Raw genomic sequence first — 26585 nt, 5'->3', positions numbered from 1 at the left:
ATGCTATCCTAGAAAGCCCTTTAGGTCGTTAACACTGGGGACTTTCACAGATTCTCCTCGTCACAAACAAAAGACAGAACCGTAGTCGCTAACATCCAAGAGAAATGTACCCAATCAACAAGAAAACATCACTTTTTCTTAGGTTGGAATATTTGATCTTATGCTGTCAGTCCATTTTTCTTCTTCTCTGAAATGGAAGGAACAGAGGTTAAACGAAGTAAAAAAAACAAAACCCGGAAAAAAATGTACAATGACGTGTAAATGGTTGCGAGGCATTGGCATGCTCCCTTCAGTTTGCACTGAAGCGTTCAACCCCTGCAGTGTGTCCAGATAAGGAAAGAAAAGAACAGTCTCGCAGAGTTTGACAGATAAAATGGTGTCAAATATCCAACACATACATGAATGAGTTCTCGTGGATGGAGAAGGTCAACTAAGTTCATGGGAGGTTCAGAGGGTCAAAGACAAAAATGGCCTCGTGTCAGGTTGGCAAAGAATCCCGCATTTTCTCAGACGAAAGGGCTCAGAAATACCTCAATCCGTTTTAAGGGGTGGACACAGCAGCAGGTGCTCGGTGTAACGGAACACAAATCGTGACGTCGTGTAGGCTGAGAGAGTGACACTCAGGGAGAAGAGGCTTTCTAAGAGAGGAGCGAGCAGTCCGAGTCAGTTTGAAGTGTTTTAAAAACCAGTCCTAGCCTTCTCGTGAAAGGGCTCCGTGGGGGCGGATGAATGTCCAGGACACATTTGGAGTGAGAATAAAAACAAACACAACAAGTTTTGGAATGATACTGTAGTTCAATTAGCATTCAGATGTGAAGCAGTAAATGCAGCGACAGGGGTCTGTGACACAAAATAACATGAGAAACATCAATTGACATTAAGCAGGCCTTTACCACTCAAACTCGAATGGGTTCCCTTTGTATCGCGCCGAGGTGGCAGAGGCAATCTGCATTGTGCTGGTGCCGATGGTGTCTCTCAGATCCGACTGAAACATCAGCCAGACTTTGAGCGTGCATCAGGCCTGTCTTAAAAGGTACGCTTCCATACAACAACACTGCAGAGTGAAATACGTAGATCGTTGTGGATCACGATTGCTTTTGACGTATCACAAATAAGTTGCAAATGAGTCGGCGTAAGTCCTCGGAGGGAGGAGATGTAGGTGGTGAACGGGACAAACAAACACTTGACTTTCACCCAGAATGCTTTGCGTCAAATGTGAACTACATACTTTTGTTGTCAATTTCGTAGTCATTTGAAGCCCAAATATGATGTTTTTACTAAACAAATCAAGTAGTTTTTGGTTTTGTTTCAGTTCTGTAGTCATTTTAAGGCAAACCGTGATGTTTTTTACAAAACCAAACCAAGTACTTTTGTTGCCCAAACCAAACGAAGTCTGTTCGTAGCATTGTTTTTGGTATGTTTCAATTTACGACGTTTTAAACGTGTTCCAAACCATTTAAAACGGCAACCGTAATCCTGGAGAAAACGAGTTTCCCTCTCAACGTGATTGTGAGCGCAGTTTAGTTGTATGGGAACATAACTTTGTAGGAGACAGCGTTGCCCTCAGCGCCTTCAGCCCAATCTCAATTTGCTGGAGAAATGAAAACCATCTTTGTAAATTTGTAATTTAAAGCAAAAGAGGACACAAAAGGGCCGAAGGTGTATCGATCCCCCTCCTGGTTTCACACGTTGGTTAAAAACAAAGCACTCAGTGATTGACACACACCTCTGCTGAAGGGAATGTGAAGGAGATGCCTTCGAGTGAGAAAACAGGTGCTACTTTTCCATATTGTCTGAGACTCCAGCCCTTTCCATCATTCATGAGACCATATACAGTATAAGGGACTTAATGAATAAAAGTAACATCGGAGCGAAAAAGAATGACAATAAAGAGGAAAAAATCTGTTGAAAGCCAACATGGTTTGCTTCATTTCACACCCAATATGACCCCACTGATCAGTAAAGTGCATTTATGCAACACCAAACAAACAAGATAATGTTGACAGCGAATCGGAAGTTGTGTTAAAAACATATCTGGATCATGACTGTGGCCGCGTGAGGCCTACCTGACTATAGCTGAAATCTGTTATTGACATAGATATTAACTCCACATGTATTTGACATTCCTGCCCTGAATTTACATGAAAGACTGATATAACATTCGACAGGAAAAAAAAGAGTAAATGGGTACATTCATAGATTAGATCTGGGCTTTCAAGCTGTGACAAGAATCCAAGAAACATTATGGGACAGGTTCAATGAGGTTCAACCTGTTTGTAAAAAGAAATGCGTTTTCACGTTTGCTTGTTTCACATTTTTAATACTCCTCACTGTACCTGAAAATCAAAACTATCTTCTCTGATGATGTGCAGAGACATGAACTGGATTGATTAGAATTTGATCTGAGATGTGTGTATGTCTGTGTCTTTTTTTTCCGGCCAACATGACGATAATGAGCTCCCTCCCAACTCACAACATAAAAAACAACTCTTTCTTTTTTTTTTTTGAACATGAGGCGAGTAAACTTAAGTGCTTTACATTTGACCGCATGCAGCGTTATGTCTTTGAACGTTTTGCGAGAGACACCTCGCAGATTTTTGTAGCTTTTTTTTTTCCTCATAATTTACTTTGATACCATGCAATAGAAGACGTGCAAAAAGATAACACCTAACTCCACAAACACATTTTTGATTGTTAATGGTATGTTATGAATGCTTATAACATGTTATGCTTTAGTCCATGCTGGCCTATAGAGACATTTTGTGAGACAGCAGTACTTAAGCCACAGGTCAAACAAACACACAAGGGATGCATGGAGTGTAAAACAACATGGATCCATAAAAATCACAATCTTTAACTCTTACTCTATGTACCTATGGGATAAAACAATGCACAAAAAAGTTCTTTGTCCTTTGTTTTTCTTAAGTCATGTATTTGATTATCTTTTTCTGAACTTAAAAGACGGTGTTTGATTGGCACTTGATCAGCACTTCTAAACAAGTTATTGATATCTAACATTTGATCGCACATCTACAATTTTCAGAAGCTGCAGAGGTCTAGTTTGGCACAGGTTGTACTATGGAGTCTATTATTACTTTTACTATCTTACCAATACTGTATAGCATTCTATACACCTCGTTTTATGCTCCAGCCTTTTAGAGCATGTTTCTAATCAACAGACCAGACATCTTTTCAACTAAAATATTTTTGTATAGTTTACTTATCAAATAGCAGCATTTTCATAACTTACAAAAAGTACATGTAAACCTATTCATTCAAAATCTTAGTAATTTCAAAGGTTCATACAACAGACATTGAACACAAAACAGGACAACATGCTACTATATTGCTTCCAATATTCTTTACATTTTCAAACTAAATCATCAATGACAGAAATATGGACACCACCGGTTGATGATGAGTCATCATAATGCACAAACAAATCGCAAAGCTAATCTTAATCAGGCTTAGTTGGCACTCTCATCATCCACACAAATATAACATAGTTCACATTGTATCGACAACGCTGGACTGCATTTGGACTACAAACTAGAATAGCTACAATAAAGTACATATAGATCATATGACATGACATTGTATTTCCACAGAAATGAATTCTAGTCATTTTTCAGATAAGAGGATATGCATAAAGGATGTCATTGTTTTCGGCTTGAGGTCACAAACGCGTTTCCCGCCTTGCTCGCGCCATCTTATGCGTTCCGTTCCTTACTGCGCTTTGTTTGGAGAGGCTGGACACTGGAGGTCAGTTTGTTCAGCCGACGTGTGAATATCTAATCGAGCAAGATTTGCCTTCTTGTGGAAGAGAAAAAACAACAACACTTTCTCTTCCCTTAAAAGGCCATAGTTCACGATCTAAACGCTTGTTCTTCTTCTATCGAGGGAGTTTGATACTTTGAGCTAACGTTTGCTGGTTGGTCTCGTGGGCGTCACAGTTTCGGAGGCAGGTGTTTTCTGTGCATTTTTAGCCTTGTGAACTCTACGGCTTGGGGAAATATTTTCATACCCTTATGACCTATAGTGCATAACTCCCACCGCCAGCGTGCCACCCATGAGAAGACAAGACATTGGGGGGGGGGGGAGAAAGAGGGGGAGAGCACAGTGTAGGAAGAAGCACAGACAGATCGGGACGTGGGAGGAGTCTTGGATCGGCGAGAAACAGCAACATGCAGGGGGGAATAAGAATGTCGAGAGAGAGAGGAACGTCAATGTGAGGGCGAAGAGAAATAGCATTTGGCACAATGTCATGATCAGAGAGCCCCCCTTGCAGTCAAGCAGTCCAGTTGCATTGATAAAACATCCCCTTGTTTTGTGCTTGTATCTTATTATATGCTAAGTATCTTGGGCAGTAAAAAGTTATCCGTACGCTATGATTTCACTAGTGGCCAGATTGTAGTTATGTATGAGCGTGAAAGTCTTCCAGGACGCGTGGTGAAAGGAGAGGTTTCAGTGTCGTAGGTAAAGGCTGACTGTTGCAATGTTCGCACACAAAGGTTCAATTTACCTTCAAACGTGAATGATGAAAATGAAAAAGGCTACGAGTTAAATTTCCCCCCTAAAAAAACAACACAAACAAGAGAGCTTCTGAATTTCTTGGGACACTACTCTCTAACTAACCCTCACAGCCGTGAATTCAGGAAGCTGGTCATAGAGCTTGGGTTGATGGGGAGAATTGAACGATGTCTTTAGAGCGGGGACGTAACAGGAAAGTGCGGTGGGAATAATTTGTGATTCGCTGATCGGGGAAAACGGCCCGCTAATTGAAGCTCAGTGCATTGGTACCGGTAAACAGAAACATCACAAGACGCTGGAGTATAAATGCTCTTGTGGATAATATAATATATCCCGTCTGTGGGTATTGGAGGGGTCTGGTTTACGTGACATAGATGTGCACATTGAAATATACTCATTTCCCAGTGGGGGACAGACACGCTTTACATTGTGTTCTTAATGTCTCACAGTGCAGTCTTCAGAGACCCAGTGTACTCAGGATGAACACCATGAATAGCAGCACAGAAGGAAGCCAAGGTAATCTTCGAGTGCTCAGGGAAATGCTCTGGAGAATTAGCCTCCCTGCATTAGACCGACAATTGCCCATAAAAAGACAACGATGCCCAAACACTGCGCGACGTTTGAATACGCCCGCAGTTAGTGAGCGCTAACGTGTTTTTGGGGACAATAACAGGCTGCCTGGATGAACTGAAGCTGTTTTTTTGTTTTCTCTTGATGCAAATTGGGATGGATGGCTCCCAGAAAAAAAAGTGAGGCCAAACCCTTCTTTCCAAGTGTCATTCTACTTTCCTTTCACTAGTGTGTGTGTGTGTGTGTGTCTCATGACTATTTGGTACCCTTAATGTAAAGGCATTTGTTTCTTTGTTCACAGATATTGGTTCATACAGCTTTTCTTATCAAAACGCGTTTGTAGTGCCGACTGAACCTGTGAGACACTGCTTCAAGGTAGTCTGAGCTTTAAGTTAATTCTTGGGAAATGTGTGACTAAGGCAAACGTATTGTCAGGGAAAATGTAGAGTATGGCCAATTTTTTAGAAGATTAAGAAAATAAAAAACCTACATTGAGAGCAAGGATGGACTTGAGATATTAAGACTGGATTGCTTTTCGTTGTGACAGGCTGAAATCAATCCTTTTTTATGAGGTGAGAGGCTGGGTGAGATCCAATGGGCTGCTAACAGCTGGACGACACATCAGTTTTGTTTTAGTTTAATAGTCGCCAGAGGGGTTCTGATTTCATGGTATAAGGCGATATAAACCTATCCTATAGCACCAAGAAAGGGTTAAACGACATATTTCCATGTTTGTAGCTGTGACTGAATATGCAAATGTGCTTCCGTGTTTTGTGGGAGCATCATCGAGGATGTGTTTTGTGTAAAATATATATTCATACATTCCTGTGTGTCTCCTCTATCCTCTCACATTGATTATTCAACCCCTGAACTATACTCAGCAGCAGTGAAGTCCAGGCTGGGTTTTTTTTTTTTTTAAGTTATACATTTCTTTCACTGCAACACAATATTTGATCCCTGTAAATAAAAAATAGCGATAGGCTAATATTGTTTTTACATTCAGATCAACCTGCATTCACAGGTTTAAATTATCCATTTGTGTTTGAATGAGACAATGTCAATAAATAAAGGATGGAAATATAAAATACCCAAATTTAGAAACTTCAATTATGATATGAGCCAGAATTCGACAGACGTCAACATAGATATGACTTCTTTAAAGAAATTATGCGCAGATTGCTTCCCCGTAGACGGAGATGACCTCAGGTGCTTGTCATAAAACCTCACCCCTGTTCACAACGCCTTCTGCATTGTACACAAAGAGCAAGGTTTGTAAAACAGCTCTTTCAGCTGGCTGGAGCTTCATCCGACTCACTCAACTCACCGGGAGCTGAGGTTTGCAACTGAAATTAAAACCAGCAAAACCCAAACAAAACAACAAAATAAAACAGCTATGAGGTTTTGGAGGAGGGTGAAACCCTGCGGCCTCACCCTTGAATCTGCAGCTTGGCAGTGGACCAGTTCAGCTTACTCTGATCACCATCGTCAAAAGGACTCGACACAAACTTTTAAAAAACATCAGGACGTCAGTCCTAAAAACACATTCACATATCACACACACTTATCTTGGTTGTCTCCCCCACCTCCTCCTTTTGTGATTCTTTCATTTGATACGGAAATATTGAACAGATATTTGGACGTTTCTTTTTTTTCTATTCATCGTGACCCTCTCAATTCCCTTCTATCTCTGTCTTCATCCTTTCCTTCTTTCCTCTTCTTTTTCCTTTTAGCCCACCTTTTGTGGGTTGGTAGCGCGCACGCCTTGCTCGTAAGTGATCCGTTGGCTGATCAGATACTGCGCTGCTTGCGTAGCGGCTGGCGACCCTGTTATGGTAACTTTACGGTTCCGAGTACCAGGAATGAACTCTCCCTTTTTGGAGATCTGGATGCGGGCTCCCGTAAGCTCCTGGTACTCCACCAGCGTTTTCCCTCCTTTCCCCAAAATGGCACCGACCAGATTCTCGGGCACAGCGATCTCAACCACGTCCTTGGCCCCGTCCCCCAGCTTCTCTGTTGCCAATAGGGAGGAGGCCATCAGTGGGGATGAAGCATTTAGGTAACCATTGGAAGCCCCTGTAGCAGCTGCTAGAGAACCCAGCGAGAACCCCCCGAGGCTCGCAGCATGGTGGCCAGCACCTCCGGAGACATCGCTAGCGTAGGAGGCCAGTAGGTTGGCTGCGGCGGCAGCAGCCGGGTTGGCACTAGCTGCTACTGCAGCGAGGACCCCAGAGGCAGCTGCAGGGTTGAGGCCCAGACCTAGGGTGTTAGTGTTGTAGCCGTAGCTGGCCAGCGTGTTGAGGGCCGAGGTGATGGCCAGCAGATCGTTGCCAGAGAAGCTGGACATGGTGGCGGGGAAGGCGCCCATTCCTGTCAAGCCGACCTGGCCCAGAAGGCTGGAGGCGGTGGCGGCTGCTGCGGCTGCATTGGGCAGCACCTCGGCCGTATTGGCGTATGGGGAGCCGGTGGGGTTGGAGTTGGCCACTGGGCCCGAGACGTTGGAATAGCTGATGTTGAGGCAGCTGCTGCTCTGAGGGTCTTCCTGGATCTTCTGCACTATAATCTCCACGGCCTTGCGGTTCTGTTCAGGCTCCCCACTGATGGTCACCACCCGCTCCTGCAGGTTGATGCCCTCTGGCTTCTGGGAGAGCTGCACCCAAGCCCCTGACTGCTCCATCACCGCTTTGACCGTGGCTCCGCCCTTGCCAATGATCAGCCCAGCTGTGCTATTGGGCACGATCAATTTGGCCTGTAGAGAAATAGAAAGATTGAAGTAGAGATAAAAAGGTAACAGGGGAAAGGTTTAACAGCATAAATGGTTGATGGAAAGAGGGATGTCTCTCACTGAGTCAGAGTACTGTACCAGCCCCTGCTTTACTCAGCGATTTGTTAATCCCAGGGGTTTAGGCTGCAGCTGCCACACGGCTCTGTCTTGCTATGAAAGACTGTAGGTAAAAATAACCACATACTCTCACATTTTCCTGACCCCACCAGGTCATGGCCCGAGAACAAGTAAGGCCGATGACTAATAAACAGGGTGTCCTGGAAGTGACCTGTCCCCACCACACAGTTTCCACACATCCTCACTGCCTGTACAGTATCTCACCTGTTTGACACGGTCTGGGTTGACGGTGGTCTGCGGCTGCAGTATGCTGACCGGCTCGGGTTTCTGGGCGCTCTGGGGCATCTCGCGGACTTTCTCCGCGATGAAGTTGTGGACACCATTGAGGGCCTCGACTGTACCCTGTATCAGACAGACGCGTTCTGTTGTTCCTGAGATGACAAAAGGAGGGAGAGGACAAACACAAGCAACGAGTTACTGTAATGTGCTCCGAGTGTGTACTTGGCGAGCAGATTTAAGGGATTTGCTAGGGGTTGGACGGAAATCTACATTTATATGAAGAAGTGATGGCAATGACAAATGCTCCTTGACATTTCACAAAGAGACGCAATTACTAAGCTATTCCTCGCTTACTTCATTTACACAATCAACAGAGAAACCGCTTAAAGAAAGAACCCTGCTTGGTTAGCGAGCCACAAGGGGTGGGGGGGAAGGATTCCTCTTCAATGATGTAACTCTTTCAGGGCTATATTACTGAGCCCGTCCTTGCCTTGAAGCTCTAATAGACTAAACACACGCTTGTTCCTCCTCGAGGCTTCTTTCTACACCCACATTGACGACCCGACCGGCATTCCGTTGCCATGGTAAAGGGGCCGAGCCGTGGAAACAGGTGATGCAACAGCGAGTCCTTTATGCTTGCTTGCAGGATTTTTTAAAAACACTCTCCCTTTTGTATCAACCTTCCTGCCTCTTTAGCGTTTCACTGTTCTCCGGTTGAAGTCAATAGGAAATGTCTCCAGGTGTAAAATGTCAATTAGGCATATATTTTAGTGAGAAAATGTCTCCAATAATTGAGTCAAATTTGCAAATAGAAGAGCAGCTGATAAGGCCGTCAGAGAGGCGCTGCTCTACTTCATCGTTGGCGTTTCCATTTCTAATTCAACTGAATCTAAAATTACAAGATTGAGTGACACACAGATGGTCATCGGCCCTCCTAGCCATTGATCAGAACTCAGGAAATGCCCAAAGTGAATCTAGGGAAATTAGTCAAAGTCCAACCTGATTGGTTATATGCCATATACATTTCTAATAATGGATGTAAAAAGTCAATAGGGTCAGTTCAAGCAGATCAGGAAAAGTAGTAGGAATCTCGAATTGGGCACCTGACCTGACCTTAACGATACTGCCATAGTTTATTGGTTAAGTTCTCGAGAACAGACATAAAGGACTGCACAATGCACCAAGAACATTGAAATAAAACTGTTGGAGATACAGTGTCCTGCACATTTTACTCCTTTATTTTTACTCAGGGTGACCAAATTAAACCAAAATATAAATCCTGCTGAAAGACAAACAAGTTATTGACAGACTGAACCTGAACCTGGTTTGTTTGTGTCAGCACATGTATTCATCATACAAGATCATGTATGATCATGTTCAACATCCACTGTCAGTTGTTTGACAATGAAAAAGACAAGATAAACAGTGTTATTCCATATTGTTTCTGTTGTTGGTGTCTATGCCGGAGGTAATGGTATGTGGACATGATGTATGGTGTATGAAATGCTCTTGTGTATGCAGCCAGGATACAAAATATAAAATATGAGGAGGTTGGATACGTGTGCAAAACTATGCTGGAGGTGAACATAAAAAGTGGGGCTTTCAGACGGTGATTTTTTTCCTTAGACTTATCCTTCGGAGACAAATTGCTTTCATTCAGCAATCATTGCTTTTTCTTAATTTTTCCAACAATCGTTGCTAGGTGAGGAGGTCCCTCTACTTTGCTTGGTACGGCAACCTCTAGTTCAACATTTCTATAGAAAGGATTGACAGCGCTGATCCCAGGTCAGTTTATCCTAAGGCAAAGACCATGATATATGAATACAACTCTTGACACACCATGAAGACTATATCTGAATGTTACATATCTGTTCTCAGCGCTTTTCACTTCCTAAATTGCTTGCATCCTATTTTGCCTGAAGGGCTACGGATTTCATAATAAAAGCTGGGAGTTGGCTCGTCCTCTTGTTTTGCAGGAGTGGAGTGAAAAAGGTGTTAGTGCCCCCGAGAGCACACGTCTCAGCCTTCAGCTTTTCCCCGAGAAACCAATGACTCTATCTCGATCCCCAAGAAACAAAGTTTCAATAGTTCTGTCTTGTCGCTTGAACTTCCCTGCGATGAGAACCTGCCTCTACCTCAGCCCATTTAAATCTTCCGTCGGATTTATTCAGACTGTTAGTGTGCCACACATAAAGTATCACCCGTAATTACTGTCATCACATCAGCAGATTTTTCAAAGTAATTATTCACACTACAAATTGAGCTGGAGTTTGTTTTTGCTGGATATCCGAGTGCTGTATCTATCCATCATGTTACGCTGTTGCCATATGGCATGCTTTTCTCAAACGTAAACACTGATTTGAATGTGGGGAACCTTTGTAGCATGCTATTTATATCCACTCAATCAGAAACAAACTTGGAAACCGTCTGACAAGAAGTTCCCAACAATCACTGTTGCCGTATTTGAAAAAGACTAGTAAACACACCATGCTTATCAAAGACTTTTTACTGGGCAGAGAAACTGTCATGTACCTGGTACCTGGACAGTCAAGCAATGCTTGTTACCAATAAATTACAAATGTAGGGATAAACAGGATACCTGCATGCAGAAATCTGCAGTAGGATCAGATATGTGTTTCGCCTTAAAATACACCAGGGATTTTACTTTTAGAGGAAATACTGACACAAAGTGCATTCTTGCAGGATACGACTTAAAGGTATGCTTTGCTCAAAAACTGCAATTGTTTGAAGGTACAAATAATCTTTGGTCAAACGTCATTTAATGGGTAAGACTGGCAATATCCTACATTTTTGTTATATGTCAACAAATCTCATGAAAAGACAACAACGCATTAGTCTGTTGCTCACTACTTTCCCCAGCCTGTCAGTGGCTCTCAGCTCCAAGCCCATTGGCTTCAACTACAGCTATAAAAACTGGTCTAATACCCGAATACATAGTATCTTTTTTTTAATTTCCTTTAACAGCTGGGCACTGTCATTTTTAGCAGCGACAAGTTAAACAAGAGGAAATGTGCATTTGTTGGGGACTATTTTCAGCGGTGGATTAATACACATTTGGTGCTCTAGTGAGTATCTGGGGCAGCAGGTCGGTGTTTGCGGGATAACCTGCGGTGTGTGTGTTCATGGTAATGAACGAACGTGTCACCCAGGGCAACAGTGTGTCTCATTGGTGGTTTGATACACACACACAATACTTAGTAGAATACACTCACAGTTGGTTTGGGTCTATAAACAGGATTTGTCAACAACAACAAATTGTTGCCGTCACTGTGCAATCCTTTCAGCATGTCCAGCTCCATGCTAATTCTAACTAACAAATTAAATCATTCGTGGATTCAAATTGCTAGATTGTAGTGTTGATGGACTCCATGTACCGTGATGTACAACGTAAAAGGAGGAGCTACACAAAGCTAATAAAATGAATACAAATTGTGGAGGGTGGTGTAACGGCTACTGGGGCATTTTTTTTTAAACAAATAAAAAAAGAAACAATAAATAAAAAACGTTTTTACTCGCAAACGGTGAACTTTACAAATTTGACATTGACTACATTTTCCAAAGATTTACCACAAATTCACGTTTACCATGTTTACTGAGGTAATGAATCAAGTGAGAAGTAGGGTCATTTTCTCATAGACTTCTATACAACCAGAGTTCTATTTGCAATCTGGAGGAGTCGCCCCATGCTGCTCAGTAGAGAGAATACAAGTTTTAAGACACTTCCGCATTGGCTTCACTTGGCACAACCGGAGTTGCCGCCTGGGTTTAGAACTAGTAGCGTTGTAAACAATTAATGATACTTGGGAACATTCAGTAGCTTCCCTGCATGGGTAAGATGAGATGGTTATACAGTACCACATCCATCAGCCGACAGCGAAAGGGAGGACGACATATGAAAATGGCCTGAATTCACATATGAATACATTTTTAGTTACTTTGTACTGTCTCTTAATGTATAGAGAGATAGATAGATAGATAGATAGATAGATAGATAGATAGACAGATAGATAGATAGATAGATAGATAGATAGATAGATAGATAGATAGATAGATAGATAGATAGATAGATAGATAGATAGATAGATAGATAGATAGATAGATAGATAGATAGATAGATAGATAGATAGATAGATAGATAGATAGATTTTAATACCCTATGGTTAACATCCACTGCAGAACTGTGTCTACTCTTCTGGAATTGAGAGTAATTACAAAACGCTGTCGACACATGCTCACATATTGGTAATCTAATTGGTTATTTTCTCGCCTGAAAAACATGATGACATCTTTTTTAAAAGCTTAGAAACTGTTTTTGGGCAAGTAAAGAATGATAAAGCTGGCGACGCCAAGCAAAGATTACAAAGTGCTATCCTACCTATCGCGTGAAACTGGTTAAAATGACGTGCATGTTGCACCTAAACCACAGAACAAGCTGACTTACAAACATTTTAGATCACATGTGTCAAACTCAAGGCCCGCGGGCCGAATCCAGCCCGCCACGTAATTTTATGTGGCCAGCGAATCCGCCAGCAAAAACAAAATTAAAATAAAAAAAGATTTTTCTTTTTTTTTGGAAAAATAATTAAAAGTTAGACTTGATAATAAAAGTATCCCCATGGTCGAAATGATGAGATAGAAAGTTGAAATGATGAGATAGCATGTTGTCTGTGTACCGACATTAAAACTATCACAACAGGTGGACAGGAGAGGCAACAGCCCGTAAAGAGGTTTTCCAACGATTGAAAAAGATCGACAAATAATCCCAAAATGTTCACGAAGAGAAAAATTGATGCAGAGGGAAGAAAATGTAATGAAAGATGTGAAAGTGAATACATGTTTGTGCTTCAAGGAGAAAAACGGGTCTGTCTTCTGTGTTATGAGGCGTGTCGGTGATGAAGGATACAATTCACGTCGGCATTTTGACACCAAACACGGAGCTAAATTTGGCCTCCAAGAAAAACATCAAACTGTCCAAGAATTAAAAGGCAGACTGCAATCACAGCAGAATATATTGACACAGCTACAGCCCAGTGCATGCTGAAGGATGTGAGCAGTGCTCCGACCAGATACAGACTTTTACAAATGTCAGTTTGTGAAGAAACACCATCGCAGACGAGTTCATGAACTAGCAGCAATCTAACAACACAGCAGCTAAGAGACGAGCAGGTACTTGTGTTTGTAATGAACTGTTGATGAAAGCACAGACAACACGGATACATCATCTATCATGTTCATCAGACCTGACTCTCAGTCAGCAGCTCTTGGATGTAGCTGCATGCACAGGACGACGACAGGGAGGAACATTAGTGATGCAGAGAGGTGAACAAACAGCTTTGAACAAAGTTAATGTCAGAACTTGTGTTTAATATTTGTCTTTGTTATTTTCTTTAATAGTTTGATCTTTGATAGAGTCATGTGGGTTTCTTAACCCTCAATTTAAATGATTTATGTTATAATAACAGAAATGTGTTTAAATATCATTTTTCATTTATATAACTGCATGTACAATATGTTTACACTTGAATAAACAATAATCAAATGCAGAGAGTTATTTAACAATATGTTAGGGAGAAGTTAGTTATACAGTCTTACAGTTACAACCGGCCCTTTGAGGGCGACCGTGATGCTGATGTGGCCCAGAGTGGAAATGAGTTTGACACCCCTGTTTTAGATGTTATTGAGTATAAATTCACACCCGAACAGTGTTATAGAGTACTTTCATATGCAACCTGTCAAGCCTCCAGCTCATCATGATGCTTGAACCAGCCAGATACAGTGAAGTGCAACTAAGCTTGGTTACACTGGATTCTGGTGAAAAAGAAAAGAAAAGCCAGCATACAGAAATGTAATCATTTTTAACAGTTGAAGACTGCATGTTATATTTCAACCCTCTAACGACATCTAGGTTAGGTTTAGGTCTAGGTTGGACGTTGTTTCAACTTTTTGTTCATAGTTGGAATGTTTGCTGGGTGTCTTTCAGTGGAGCTCTCTTGACTGCTAAATGCCCACATTTTAAAACATGCAAACAGTTAAACATGTATGACCCCAAGCAGAGATAACCCTGATTGCATCATCATCTATATTCACAAGCTGAGCACTACTCCTTGCGACGAGTAAACTAGCCTCCTTGTGTGAGATCAGTGCTTCAGAATACTACAGCCTAACAACTGTTCCTGGTGGAAGTTGATCACCAGGAAGAAATGTTGTGCACCAAAGGCCAGACATCAATCTGCAGAGAGAGAAAGACTGCAGCTCCCATTAAGTTTGAAATCCCCGCCCATGATGTCATCCCAGACAGATGTGCTACTGGCCTATAGGGAGCGTTAGAGAAAATGTGGAGAAACAGCTGAAAAACTGCAAACTGTGCCTTTGCTGTAGTTTCTCTATCTGCTACTGTTGGAAGGAAATGGAACAGTGGTGTTTGCCAGTATGAGGTCACGTATTGCGATTGATATTTTAATGATCACATAATGGAAAACATACACCCAGTGTTTCTATGACATCACAACACCCTGATCTGTTCGTGCTGCTCAACGTTACTCAATACACGTACTTGGCCGGAGGCCAGCTGAACCAAGCGAAGGGCTTGAAGTTTAGTTTCTAAGTTTGTGTGCGAATCGTGAACTCCCACGGCTCTCTCTGCAGCTGCTTAAATATGCGGATGTGTGTAAGTAGGTGTGAGTAGGTGTGTGTGTGTGTGTTGAATGCGCGGCACAAGTGGATGAACGCATAGCGCGCTGCGGTTATGGGGGCTTGAGTAAATCCAGCCGTGCAACAGTTGCGATGGGTTCAAACCAAATAGTGAAAACAAAAACAGTATCTGCCCATGCGTCAGGAGGCGAGCATGCAAACTGAATTTTAAGAGGAGTATAATGTCATCTTATCTGGCCTGAACTCGCCCAACTACCAGTAACCAAATGTGAGAGGAACAGTGAGCAGGGAGGAGGAAAGAGGAAAGTTGGCGTGCGTCGGAGCAGCTTGACTACAGCTGGGAGAAGGGGTCATGTCCACAGAGAGAGATTTAAACAGGCTATTTCTGGGCCTGCTCCCCCTTGTCACACAATCATGGCTCAACCACACAACCCTTCACCGTCCCCGCTCATCCATCTCAGCCCGCCACAGTTGCACAGTCCCCATCAAGAACCTTTGTGTTCACGGTCTCATCACGGTTTACGCTAACGGATGGAAGACGCGAGTTTGGTGGGAGTCTCAGACCGAGCCATCACAGAGAGGATTGCAGAGAAAAATGGCTGCATCGGTTGTTGTCCCTTGATTTCTCTAGTGTGCGATTCTGCTGTGGTTGGAGTGTGCTCAGACTGCCGCAGGATGAGAGTGGAGGGCGTGAACTGTGTGTAATGGCATTAGCATGCTGTAGTAGCCCACATTGCAGCTGATTCAACAATGATACAACGGCTGTAGCTGAGAACTTTGACATGCTGGATTGCTTGCCTCTAAAATTCTATATATCTTACAGTTTCAAACTTTACCAAGTTGCCCGTACTTAAAACAGCCAGAGTGTTGTTGTTTTTTAAAGCTTTAGCTTCTACTGACTTTCCAGCTATTTTGCAGTGTACAGTAGTACTCCTTTCATTTTACTTGTGTGGGCCCGAGCAACCGCCCAATCAAATCGTTGCCAGCACCCTCTCCCTGAACTCCTCTTCTCACTCATCACGATAATGAGTAGGGGGATGGGCAGAGCAGGTGGTGGCCTACGAACACCTCCACAATCCAAAAGAGAGAAATAAGGATACATATCGCTCCTTTTCATTTGCTGTCATGCCAATGGAGTAGCCATGCTTCCTTTTCTCAAACATAGTTGGCCTCGTATGTGGAGAATTCCAGGGCCGTGTGCTCTGTGCCTTTCATCGTGGCTAGCAGAAACATGGTTTGAAGAGAGAAGTACAAGAGAAATATTTGCTGGCACATTCTTCTTTTCCTCTCCCCCAGCGCTCCGTCGGCTACTTCTTTGCCACGATTCTGTCAGTCCAATATATCACACGTAACTCCCTACAGAACACGTCAAATATAAACCATGTTGTGCATTTTTTCCTATAAGTAGCGTGATATTTTGCGCTCTGAATGATCCAAAGACTGAAATTGCAGAGGTCACAGGACAGAGTCAATAATTAAGGTAGCCATAATGATGGAAAATTCAGTTCAACCTTTCTGTTTTAAATGTATAATGGTTAAGGCAAGAGGACTGACTGTAGACCCTATCGTAGAAAATGTATAATATAATTTATAAATATTATATTAGTATTTCTCTTGTACATATGTTGTGCTACTTATATTTCATAGGTCATGTGCAATGCTCACTATTTCCTATCTAAGGTGATTATATATAAGGTCTATACTACAGTAAAAACTACAACACTACACAGGGATTATTTGCTTGCATCAGTTGTCACAGAAAACATCTGGACCTAATATGCAGCGAGATGCTCAGCACCTGTTGTTTTTCAGCAGGTCGGAGCCTCCTCTAAGGCATGAAGGACAAACGGCCAGACTCCCGTACGGCTCAGGCGTTTGTGTTCGGAGGATAAGATGGGTCAGCTTCGCCCTTCCCCTGTTGCCATTTTTGAGCGAGACTCTCCTCGGCACAATTCTTGCCTTCGATGCATGCCGTGTCCTCTGCGTCACAGAGTTTATTCTCATTTTCTGGGGGGGGGGATGGATGGCACCCCTGTGCAATTTTCCCAGAAAAGAGAGTGAATGCATCAACATGAAACTGTGAATACTATGAACAAAACCTGCAACGAAGGGCGCAATCCAGCGTGCGACACTTGAGACTCCCTGAAAGCCTCAACAGCTACGTTTTGGCTGGTCTCTGGAAAAATGATTTGTCCAGCAGTATTCACAAATATGAATAGAGTAAAATAATGTTGTGACACACTCTCTTATAATGCCATTGAACACCCGGTTGTTTCTGGTCAGGCCTTTTTTTCTGCTTCGACATTCGACCACTGTGGTCCATTTTTTTTTAAGGTAAGGAATGTTTTTGCCGTGCCCTGCTGTGCTTAAGGGGAACAGTCTGGACTGCCCCTCTTAGTTGAATAATCGACCGTTTTAGTCTCAGTCGCCTGAGATTTCATTCGTCGACGAGTCGTTTTTTATGCTTTTTTCATGCTGAATGACTTATTTCCAAGAACCCTACGAGAACATCTCTGGCAAACACAAGATTTAAAGTGGCTCCTATTGTTAAAGATATTAGCCTTGGCGATGTTTGTGCAAAGCGTGTATAGTCTAGTTGATTGTCTTGGTTTGAGTCCATGAAATCTTTGAGGCCTTCATTGCGTATCGAGTCTGTGCAGACATCTGCATTACACCGAGGCACCAGGTAGGGAGGACCACCCGATTGCCACCGGGTATGCTAGCCAAGCAACTTCAAAATGGCCTTCACACCTAAATGCTGCGTCTGACGGCTCTAACATGTTTGGTCCCCCAAGGACATAAGGACATAAGGATACTCAAGTTCAAAGTGTTTACGAACGGCCTATGATTAAAATGGATTGCAATTACTTGCCAAATGAAGAGGACATATCAAATGCTCTCTTGCACCAAAGCGTCACTCCTTCAGCTGGGTATTGAGTCAGACCGCTCCTCTCATAAATATATACATATATAAATATATGCTCATCGATTTTGAATACTGAGGGATTCATGCTTACCTGGGTAGAAGTCTTTGGATTTGGACAGCTTAATGGTGGCACCCGTCTCTTTCTGCAGTTGTACGATGGTCTGGCCGCCTTTGCCGATTATAGAGCCGGCTGCATAGCTGGGGATCAGCACCTTCAGGAAGTACTCGCCCTCCTCTGTGGGGGGGGGGGGGGGTGACACACATAAAGTGGGAAAGAGTCACGTCTCGTAAAGCAGCTCTGCACATCATCATATAAACATAGTGGTGCCCAGCCCCCCTCCCCCCCAATACCCTGGACAAGCAAAACAAATTCCCAATAGGAACACGTAGCTTTGACTTATATGGGGAAAGACAATTATATATCTTGTGTCTGTGTTCCTCTGGTATAGGGAAGGTATCTGGAAGAAGCCCTTTCAGCAGCTTTCAGTGCGTTCACACTTTATCAGCGACGGTGACATGTTCTGTGTCCTGTCCCAGATTTCCTCGTAGAGTAAATGATGACCTCCTTTCCAGTTTGCTGAGGTCTAATTTTAACTGTTTTCAAGGAGTTTTAGAAAACCTCTGACTGAATACAAAACCAGGGTCCAGTGTTATGGATCGTTCTCCATGTGTGACCAGAAGGAGTGTAGAATTAACAGTCCAATCTGTCTGCAAAAGGTAGCCAGTATTCTGAGACAGAATATACAGGTACACACAGAGGACTACATGCAAACACATGAAGTCATTACAAATGCTGCTAATGGATGCCAATCCACAGTGATCCCTCGCAATTAACAGACGTGAGAAGAACATATGGGAACCAATCCCACAGATTTGTTCATAGGGTAGACTGCCAAGACGGTCTAAATCTCCTCCATTTTGAAAGGGGCTTCTGTGGCTTGCAGTGGTTTGTAGCAGTCGGTGACTGACAGCCCGTCAGTGTGCAGAATTTGGAGGCAAACATGGTTCTCCCACTCAGTTTGGGAAACTTCCTCTCTCCTACGATACTAATAGTACCAAAGTGGGCAAAGCGTCCCTTCCAAGAAAACCCTGATCACGTTGAGTGCGCTAATCTAGAAAAAAGCAATCAGCCACATATTGCGCTTGGACCCCAATATGATTAAAGAACCTGCTAACAATACATCAGAACCGTTTTATTTATAGATGTGTGGAGCGGACGTGATTCCCCACTGAATTCTGAATATCACATTGATGACATCATGGTAAACACTTGGCACAGGTGCATGATCAGCACTGGTTACAAATGATCTCCTCTGCATGCTGATTCCGATGCAATGACGTCATGTTCGATCCTTTTTGCAGCTGCCTCAAGGGTGACGTCACTCGAACGGGCAGAGATGTGAAAAAGGCACTGTCCATCTTTGCAGGATGAGATTTCGAACACGCTTTCGAGTGTAGCGTGATACCGATTTTTTGATCCGAAGCCACACGGTTCGTCACCGTTTCACTGCATCTTGTGTTTTCGTGGAGGGTATGGAATGGGGAGGGGGGCTTGACTGGCATGGGGAGAAAAGACAGATGGATGGAGGTGGGACCGCCTTGCACTAAGACCAACCTGTTGCCTCAGTAATGCACTCATTAGACTCAGATGTGAATGAACATGGCACTGTGACATTAAGGCATTTCACAGCCCACAAGGAGCTCTTCTCCTTATTGCATTAACATGCCCTTCATGTTGCATTCAGACACAGGCTTGTTTTTGTGCACATAATCAATGGCTCTGACAAGTATGCAGACAGTGAAATGATTGTTAATGGAATTTCACTTTTGATTTAGATTAATTAGCCACAGTTGTGGAGACAACCTCAGAACAAATCCTAAATTTACCTAAAAGCACAGACATCACCACCATCGGAAGCTAGTGAATATATCAGGTGCTGGTCAGTTTGTAATTTTTCTGAGAACATCCTCAACAAAGAAATAAAGATAAACCTGTATATAGACATCACGTAAGCTGCTTTGTTCATCTCTGGCCATCTGATCTTTGAGATGACCAGAGATCTGACATTTACTGCTATGTTGCAGTCAGCTCTTCGCTTTTCTCAGAACGAATAACAATAAAATGACCTTGGTGAGAAAACAAAGATCATGCATGTCTGACACGGTCTCCGTAAAGCTTCTGAGCCCTCGCTCCTATCCCGAGATATCTGATACTGTAGCAAAGAATACCGCACAAAGAATATAATTTGAGTGGCGCTGATTGCAGGATGAAAACAACCAAAGACCTGTTGTTGACAGACAAGACAATACCCACTGCGTAACTTTCTACTCATCTTCAACCAGAGTAAACCCAGCAGGGGAGGAAGCCACTGAGATTCCCTCCGTCGCCCTCGCAGCCACATTTGCTGTCATTAGTCAATAATTAATTCTGTCCTAGTGACTGAGATCACAGTAACAGGTTTTAATGGCGTCATGTGGTAGAGTAAACATGGCAATCTGTTGCTGCAATCCGCCAGGGAACGGGAGCAGTGGGGCACATTTGGGAAGCCGAGCCAGTGGGGTGTTAGTTCAAACCCCTGCTTCCAATACTGGAAGGATGGCTTGGAGGAGAGACGCGGACGCTGAGCCAAATGTGTTTAGTTAAGTCACTCAAGGGGGGTGGGTCAGGAGGAAATGCCTTGTGACTGTCCTCCCTCCTTCCCACTGCCCCTCCAAGGACCCATTCTGCATTTCAATGGAATAACCTGCTGCTGACAGGCAGCAAGGGCGACGGAACAAAATAAAACGAGCGATAATGGACAAATGAGCCCTTGGTGAATGAAATTGCACGCAGTCGAGCACGACGGACAAATTCAACAAGTCAGACAAAACGAGTTTGCGGCTTACCCATTCTGAGATCTGCTGCTTCTTAAGTCCTCTGTCAGATCGCCATCAATGCCGGGGCACAATCTCTGAAGAGGATCTGAACGTTAGCCTAGGCATAGGTGCAATGGTAGTGTTGAGGAATGCGGCCAGTCGACTTTTCCGCCGCCGTTCTAATTTATCGGTGGGCGCAGAAAAGGAGATTTCACCGCAGCATCCAAGCCATGCCTGCAGCTGGCCAGAGCCTCAATTGTCTGAGAAAATGCTAATGCAGGCTCTCAGTGTTTTCAGTGAAAGACGGCACGCATTGTTCAAGCCTGCATCGGTTTGAAGGGGGGGGGGTCTTCCCTGCCGCATCACCCTTTTCACTGCTCTCATCCATATTCATCGAGTGGCCTGTCCGTCTGCAGCAGCGCGCAGGACTGACAACGTTCTCGGCCAATGGGTGGCCTCCTCCCTCCAGCACGTCACGTCCCCACCCCCCCGATGCCGGTCCCCAAAAAATTGAATTTTCTTCTCCACTCCGCCTCTTTTGACGCAGCACTATAAAGTATGGCAGTCCATTCACTCACTTTGTTTAGTGGCAAGTTACAAAGGTGAAGTGGCTGGGGGAAGCGGGCTTCAGCGGCAAGCGGGCAGGCATGTGGAGTGACCTTCAACAGTGGCTGAAGAGGTGTACGGCTAGCACAAGCAGATGATGAAGGAGGTGGATGGAGGAGGAGTGATCTGAGGCAGCGTGCCTTACGCCACCCACCCTTCTTTCCTCCCTTTCCCCCACCCCCAATCCCTTAGACGGCCATGTTTGGGAGGGCGGAGGGGCTCATCAACCATTGCAAATGGCAGTGCCGCAGAATGGTGGAGGGGGGTGATGAAGCCAATCACTACGCCGATAAATCTTATGCCGAGAGGTATCTTAAGTGACTGAATGTGTGTAAAAACTGCAATGTGCATGCGTGTGAGTGTCTCTGTCTGGACGAGGTTGGGGGGGTTCAGCTTGAATTAATACTGCTTTCTAGGGAACCTGTAAAAAAAGGGAACTCCTTTTATTTATTTATTTTCCTTGGCTGCTGATTAGTTTCATCCACAAATCAAACCCGTAACACCGCGGCCCGAAATGGCTTCCAGAATATTCTACCAATCTCATTCACTGAGAGATACTCTGGTCTATAGACACAGCCTCCCTGTAGACTCCACTCCCTCTCACGGTCTATCTGTCTCTCCTTTTCTCTGTCTTCGTTTCTATCGCTCTCTCTCTCTCGTTCTCTCTTTCACTGCCACCTGGCAAATTCACAGTCCACTCACGTCACATCGCTCTGCAAGGGCACCTGTGTCCTTCGCACCAAAAAAAATAAAAAAATCCAGCTCACATTCCTGTGCCAACCTTTCCATTAGTAACATTACGAGATCATACCTAATCCCTTGGCCACGCAACCTTTTGGGGAGGCGCATGCTTGCCAGCAACATGGGCTCAGAGTATGGGTAATTAGAGACAGAAATGAATGAAAGATGTTCATTCTGAGGAGAGAGGGGCAATGCTGATAAAAAGAGAGAGTCATTTCCCCCATTCAGCGTCCACAGCTCTTAAAGCGCAACAAGGGGCTCGGCTTTGAAAGCGCACAGGCTTTCTTCTCTTTGTTGCAACTGCCAGTCATGTTAATGATCAGTTCGGTAGGAAAAAAGCATGATCAATATCAGACGCAGTCGAGTGGCTGGTGATTACAGGGACGGCTGAGGATTATCAGACTGTCTACCAATATTGTCAAACAGGCCGTGGGTTTCCAACGTTACATGTAGATCACATGCGATGCTGAAACACGTCAAATAAAACACAAATGTGCAGATATACAGAGAGCTTCGGTCATTGCTGCGGACCAAATTAGCATCAGATACTTATCAGAATGACCGGGAGATTGGCTGCCATTTCACTTCTGTAAATCAGATTTTTATGAGCTACGTCATATGCAAACACCTAAGAGACAATGCTACGCTACTTTGCACCATTAAATGTCATTTATTTGGACTAAACATATCTTAAATACATTGAGAGGGATTCTGGAGAGTGATAAAAGGGCCTGTAGACTGAATCTTTACTGAACATAGACCAGTTGATCTTAAATCAGTTGATCCAGTTCGGCTTTTTAGTATTGCCATCACTGAACTGAGATTTTATGGATAAGTATGGCTGCAGTTTTATCAATTTTTCCACACTTTCAGTTACCATCGCGCTGGTTCCCCAAATTCAGTGGAAGTTTTCCACTGAATTTAGGTGCTGCAGCGTTTGGTTCAGCGAGATGATTTCGTCACATGAACATCACTTTTATGACTTTTAAAGCATAGATACAACCATCAGAAGAAAAAAGCTAATGTTAGCTACAAATGCACTACACTACGGTCACATGACCTCGCGTCACCACTGCTAAGCTAAAGGCGTACTAGTGTTGTAGTGATGGCGAACACATTGTCTTTGTGGCGAGGGAACAGGAAGTGCAAAAATGCTAACTCGCTTCTGGGTTTAGGACTCAAATCTCCCGTAAGAAATGATCAGATGCATGCTAAACACCTGCCATAAATCTGCTATTAAAGGTCATAAAAAACAGTCACACTTGTAAATGTTCCTGAATGTTAACACTTATTTTAACATGATCAACATCAGGTGTTGTGGTGACAATAAGTATATTGCACAGCACATTATGATTTACAGTATGCGTCGCATGTGTCCACCTCTTTTGAGGGCGGTGACACATCGAACGCTCACTCGTGGTATTGTTTGGTTGACGTCCTTGACGAAGTGATCGGTTATTCTACACAGATAAGATCGTGTTTCGGGGGCCGTCTGGAACACCGTTGCCTCTGAGGAAACAAGGCGGCCTTTTCAGAGTCAGACCATCATCAGGACACGATTAATAGTGCAGCACCGGCGGGCTGTGACACAGAGACGCCTTGAAAGAACATCGTCAGGCCGGTAAAACAGTGTGTGTGATACCATTACAGAAATCACAGCAGCAAGTGAATTATGTCATTTTAGTATTCATTAAGATCCGCCAAATGCAATTTCACACCGCTTAGCTGTTCACATCACCTGGATATTGGACGGGGAAGATCACGGTGGAGTCTCCGTGCTACAAATGAATGGTGTCAACTCTCCCAGAAGCAGGAACACCATGTGACTTCTCTGTTCTTAGAGTGGCTTTAGGGGTGCAAATGGAGAACATGTGGGATGCTGAATGTGCTTTAAAATACTGTCTAGTGGCAAAAGGATCCTTATGTGCCCTGCTGAAATGACATTTCTGAGGTGCAGTAAAGACGTGCTAGTTAGAAATATATAATGCTGCTATCATCGCATGGTGGGGTGTACGGGACACAAAGACAGACAAAGCACATTTCAGTAACATATGGTGCCCGTTCTCCGCGGACGTCTCATTAACATAAGGTTCTTGAATAAGCGGTCCCTGCGAGCTGCAGACCATAACAATCACAACCTGAATTAAGATGCGCAGTAGCTGGCACACTGAGTCAGCCGTCATCCTCACTCCCGCGCTCCGACATCTTACTGATGAGGCAGGTGTGTGTGCACACTTCCCCTTCTTGCTGATGCTTTACTGGCCGCCACCATTTCTCCTCCAGAAAAAAGAAAACAGGATCAATGGTTAAAATGGCACTGCAGTGTTTTTCTGCTGCCCCCCCCCCCCCCCCCCCCACACACACACACCAATAGCTCTCACTATTCTCACCACTCCCCGCTGCAACGATGAATCGATTTCAGAGGGATTTTTTTTTTAAGAAAAAAAAAAAGTCTAAATTCTCTGATTCCAGCTTATTTAAATGTGAATGTTACTCCGCTATGATGGCAAACTGAACAAAGCTCGAACATTGAGGATGTCGTCTTGGGCTTAGAGAGACGATGATTGAAATGTTCCCTTCTTTACGACATCTATAGAACAAAAAGCTGACAAATGAACCGCGAAAATAATAAACAGATTGCTTGACGATGGGAATGCTCGTTAGTTGCGGGACTTTATGTGTCAGAATTGTAATTTTACCGTTGTATAGTGTGATGACAGTTCAGACAAAAATACCAAACAGATGCTGAGATTTGGCTCACCCCACGACCTATAAATAACCTGACTTTGATAGGAATCTAGGCTACAAGTGGTAATGAGTGCGCCCTACTATCTCTACGCGGTTGTGTGATTTTCACTGGATGGGTTGTCCTTCTTAGCTCGCAACATTTGTGCTTAAAACAATGCACACTTCACTTCTGACAGTGTTATGTTGAAGCAGAATCATTAAAACAACACATCTACACAATCCATCGTGCATCTCAAGTGAACACTCTGTTACGTCTTGTCCTTATCTTGTCGGCGTTCACACAAATCAACACTGGACTGTCCAGGATCAGAGGGTCATTCCCTTTAAGGCTGAACAGTCAGCTTGTCTCCAGGGATTTTAGGATATTATAAAGCTCAGCGATACTGTTTCATTGTGACGCATTTGTACTTTACCAAGACTCATATAGGTGAGTGGTTCCCAAACTATAGAATCCAGTACTCACGAGGCAAGAGGTTTGACCTCACGACCGATTCTGTCAGCACTAGAACTGCATCGGCGTTTATGTTCTACTCCTGTTGTCTGTCACAAAAGGCCTCCTCACATAGTGCTGCTCAGGACAAATCAGTGGCGTATAGTGAAGACGGGCCCCAGTACACGCTAGTTACTGGCTATGAAGCGCATGCACACACACACACACACACACACACACACACACACACACACACCATTAGCTGTGGATATATTTGACCAACAAACAATTTGCTGGATTTTACAGTGGAAGGAATTACTGAGGCTATTTAGTTGGGAAAGTAGAGAAAGAGGCCAAAGAGAAAGCTATCAGCGCTCGCTACTAAATTATTGTTTTAACACATGACCAAATAGAGACGAAAACATTCATACTACCTGTCATTATTGCATACCTGTACATAACAAGAAATGATTCATTGAATTGAATCATTTTCTTTTATAGTTAATGTCGAATAATAGTGTCATTTGTTGTATGTATTGATCCTGAGTTCACCATCGAAATAAAACGGAAGTGGTGGAGGTGGGTTTGCCTTTTACGAGGGTTTATACCACTAATAGCTCCATAGTACCGGTAGCTCAACTCAAGGGTCCATTCTCTGCCAATTTCAATGTTGGAGCCCCCCACATCTCTGCGGCCTCCCCAACCCAAGTGCCCCAGTACAACTACCTGTCTTACACCCCTAGGGAAACAATTGCAGATTGATCTTGTGGCCCCTGCGCAAGAAAAAAACCACTAGATCCCAACCACACAAAAACACAATAAACACCGTCAAAGATGAAAACAGGACTTCACTGCTGAATGAAATACTTCATATAGAAGCATAACTCCAGATGTGAAGCAGCAGCGAGGTGACTGGGTTCACAGTCAAAGCTGACCCGAGGAGTCCACTCGGCCAGTCGGGCTGCTCTTCTCTCCGCGCTGAGATAGTGCAGAGTACGAAGTAACAGCCAGCAACAGCAACACAGTTGCTACATGTTAAGAGCCCCCCCCCCCCCAAAAAAAAGCAATCTGCTGGTGCTGCATGCACGCTGTGTTTTGCTGTCACACTTCCAGCAGTGCATGCAAAGGCTCCTGCAACAACATCTCCATGTGGATACGCTGCTTCTTGTTGTGCAGTCTCTTACCTCCAGTGTTGGTGCGCTTGGTACAGCCGGCCTCCTCCGCCGGAGTTTCCAGGGGTCGTTTGCGGGAGTCCGGGTTATCAGCCTCCATGAGGGGCTGCTGCAGGCTGAGGAGGTTAGGGTTGGAGTAGATCCCGTTGTGGTCCACGGCCGCTCCGCTGCCACCAGCCATCATCATCTTTTTTGTTATGTTCCCTCCACCGGAGC

General features: G+C 43.9%; 1 protein-coding gene across 1 annotated transcript; it reads right to left on the bottom strand.

Moving 5' to 3' along the window:
• Positions 1 to 6826: 6826 nt before the first annotated feature.
• On the bottom strand, positions 6827 to 26556 carry LOC306788166 (RNA-binding protein Nova-1-like; the record flags this gene model as incomplete). The annotated part of the gene is made up of 4 exons (XM_079283560.1): positions 6827 to 7846; positions 8204 to 8370; positions 17908 to 18051; positions 26382 to 26556. 4 exons carry the CDS (start codon positions 26554 to 26556, stop codon positions 6827 to 6829), a joined length of 1506 nt encoding a protein of 501 aa, XP_079139686.1.
• Between the last annotated feature and the right edge of the window lie 29 nt (positions 26557 to 26585).

The sequence above is a fragment of the Melanostigma gelatinosum genome, assembly GCF_949748355.1.
Source record: "Melanostigma gelatinosum genome assembly, chromosome: 14".
Classification (NCBI taxonomy): domain Eukaryota; kingdom Metazoa; phylum Chordata; class Actinopteri; order Perciformes; family Zoarcidae; genus Melanostigma; species Melanostigma gelatinosum.
The sequence above is the reverse complement of the archived record's forward strand: the minus strand, read 5'-3'. Positions and strand labels throughout refer to the sequence as shown.